Source organism: Octopus bimaculoides, chromosome 2, assembly GCF_001194135.2.
Source record: "Octopus bimaculoides isolate UCB-OBI-ISO-001 chromosome 2, ASM119413v2, whole genome shotgun sequence".
NCBI lineage: Eukaryota > Metazoa > Mollusca > Cephalopoda > Octopoda > Octopodidae > Octopus > Octopus bimaculoides.
The window spans coordinates 61,099,217-61,102,640 of NC_068982.1; the positions used below are offsets into that span (position 1 = coordinate 61,099,217).

Sequence of the window (3,424 nt, forward strand, 5' to 3'; positions counted from 1 at the left end):
ATATATATATATATATATATATAGTCAATCCAAACATGAAAAAACAACAACGCGAGGATGTGGAGTAAGTACAGTGTTATTGGACTCTCAGGAAAGGGTAGAAAAGAAAAAGGATTTCACGTTTCAAGTAAAGCTCTTCATCAGAAATATAGAAAAAGTCCAAAGAAGGGAAGATGGAGAAAGAAAATCACCAATGATACACACACGAAATAATCACATGTCCAACCAGTCTATCAGATGCTATTACAAATTGCTGGTCACAATGCACTTTGCATTGTTTTAGCCTTCAAATGACATTACTCTGCTGGTTAGGTAGGTAGATCAACATTTTCCCCAGATCAAAAAGGTGGACTTGGAGCAACCTGAAATGAAGTGTTTTGCTCAAGAACACAACATGCTGCCTGGTCTGGGAATTGAACCCACAATCTAGTGATCATAAGTGCAACAGCCAAAACCACTAGGCTACACACCTTCACATATGTGTGTGTGTACATATATATATACACACTCACACACAAACATTCATGTACACAAACACATATATTTATGTGTGTGTATATATACACATACGTATTTTCATGTATATTTATAAACATATACACAGATATATATGCACACGCATATACAATGTGTATGTGTGTGTGTGTGCCATAGAGAAAAACTGTTTTCATATTGAGAGATTTTGTAGAGTATGTAAACAAATTAAGTTACACAAGAAATTCTAATAACCATCATAAAAAGCAGAAAACACATGACAGCCTGCCACTGCGTGTCAAAATGCACAGGGTGACAGTAGCATTGAGTCTGACCAGGGGTTTAATCAAGACTGCACAAAAAACAACAGTCATTCTCACTGCATATCATATGTTGTAGTTGTCACTGATGCATTAAATAAACTTACTGACACTGGCTACAGTTGATTATTACATTCATAGAGAGAAATTACTCATACACAGCTATTTTGATTTAACAAGTTATACTTGCAGTGTGAGTGTGTATGCGTGTGTGTGCATTTGTGTGTGTTACTACATATTTATGGATATTATAAAGTCTGTTAGTGTTTTTTTCTGAATTTAACCCATTAGTTACCAAATATATACTAACAACAGAGGCCGTATTAATACTGAGGGATAATACCTATCCCCATTTAAATATGGGTGTTCTGTTAGAACAAACTATACTGTGGTAGATATCATGAGAGAAACTGTCATATAGGCTTTTGGTGCAAAATGCACTCTTGTTTATATCGCTAATGGGGAGATAAATCCCTGCCATCTCCAGCACTGCGATTACCATCATGTGATTTTGACCTCCCTTGGTCTTGTCAATGATGGACACTCAACCACTAGAGATAGCAGTGACTCAGAACAGTGCCAGAACAGGTACTGCCAGTGAGCTTGTTGAAAAATATATATCAGTGGCAGAGGTAGTATTAATACCAAGAGATAATATTTATCTCCTCTTAGATGTTCTGTTAGAACATTTGGGGCAAAATGCACTCTTGTCTCAGTGCTGGAGATGGCAAGGATTTGTCTCCTCACTAGTGATATAAACAAGAGTGCATTTTGCACCAAAAGCCAATATGGGAATTTCTCTCAAGGTATCTATCATAGTATAGTTTGTTCTAACTGAGCATACATGTTTAAGTGAGTGTAAATATTATCTTTAGTTACCATATTTTTGTTGTAATACAATGTCTTTATCTCAATCAATTTTGAAAAGAAAGAATGAAGAATGTAACAAAGTATGTTAGGCATTTTTAAACTGGTAGTTGGAACATAAATAATACGAAATTTTGATACAAAGTTTTATTGTAGATTACTTTAAAACAAAGAGTTTGTTTCATAGAATCAGGAGAGCTCTCAAGAAGGTTCATATCAAACACTGAACTCAATGAAGAAACAGTTTTTGAGAGTAAGCCATGCTGCTTTTATCTAAAATCAACATATAAATAGCTGGGATTCAAAGGCTTTCATGCTTTTCATACATGGGTTGTAGATCCCTTAGTAAGATCTTTTACTCTACTTTTACAGTTACACTCAAGATTGTGTTGTGTCCATTTATGGATCACTGTAACAACACTAAGAAATGTGTGTGGGGGGGGGTGTACATATTCTCTGATAATTATAAAGCATAATTCAATTTAGAAATGGAGGAATGTAAGATGGAAGTATATGGGAATGAGTATGTGAGAGAGAAAATGTGCAGGTAGGTGAAAAAAAACATCAAAGATTAGTTGTGCTTGGGAAAGAGAGAATGGCATTGAGAGAGAGAGAGAGAGAGAGAGAGGTAGAGTGGAGGAGACTAGAAGAGAGGAAGTGGAAAAGAGAGTGGGAGTGATTGTGAGAGAAACAGAGTATTGTTATTTGGCTGCATTTATGAAATTCAATGACAATATATTCAGGATCAATACAAGCATTATTTGAGGTATCATTAATATGCTATGAGATGGAAACTTCTAGAAACAAGCAGAGATCACATACTTCCTGTTATGTAAATAAACAGGTTCTAAAGCAAGTATACATAGCACACAATTATAATTAAAAAAAAAATGGAAATAGCTCTTACCTAAAAGTTCTGCAACAGGTTTACTGAGCTGTGCACCAGCTCCAACATAATATTTCAGTCGGTTAAAGTTGACGGCTACTAAGCTCTCACCAAACTTATTCACGGTGGGATCGTAGGTACCAATTTGCTCAATACATGTAGCATTTCGAGATTTTCGTTGGGGAATCACAATAATGTGAAAAAATGGCCGGTTCCTACATCCATAATAAGCAAATCGTATCATGAGGATATTTCGTGTTATCCTTTTAACTCCACTCAGTTGACCCATCTATGAAGAGAAAAACAAAACAAAAATACCATTTATTTGTTGTTATAACAAAATTAAATGCATAATATAATGGGAAAATATCTGAAATTTTTACCCATGTATTCCCTCGTTATCCATATTTTCCCCAACAAATAGTGACAAACATATTCAAACTGAACATCAATTATATTAATCCCACCAATATAAATGAAGAAAAAAAGAAAAGATACTATTTCCATTTCAAATAGATTGCAGAAGACAAAAATAGTAAATTTTTTTTTTAACATCTAAATTTGGTATTCTGAAAGTGAGACTGAATAATACACACTTAACATCATCATCATCATCATCACCATCACCATCACCATCACCATCACCATCACCATCACCATCATCGTTTAACGTCCACTTTCCATGCTAGCATGGGTTGGACGATTTGACTGAGGACTGCCGAACCAGATGGCTACACCAGGCTCCAATCTGATTTGGCAGAGTTTCTAAAGCTAGATGCCCTTCCTAACGCCAACCACTCCGAGAGTGTAGTGGGTGCTTTTACGTGCCACCAGCAACGGCCACGCTCAAAATGGTGTATTTTACGTGCCATATATA

At 35.6% G+C, this 3,424-nt stretch overlaps 1 protein-coding gene across 2 annotated transcripts in view; it reads right to left on the reverse strand.

Moving 5' to 3' along the window:
- LOC106869440 (probable 28S ribosomal protein S16, mitochondrial) overlaps nucleotides 1–3,424 on the reverse strand; it is a 457,459-nt gene that overhangs the window by 54,060 nt on the left and 399,975 nt on the right. Inside the window, exon 3 of one of the 2 annotated variants that reach the window (XM_052977318.1) lies at nucleotides 2,569–2,836. In XM_052977318.1, the coding sequence (XP_052833278.1) occupies nucleotides 2,569–2,836 (268 nt within the window). Of the gene's footprint in view, nucleotides 1–2,568; nucleotides 2,837–3,424 lie in introns of those variants that run through there. The other variant, XR_008266939.1, reaches the window with a different exon arrangement.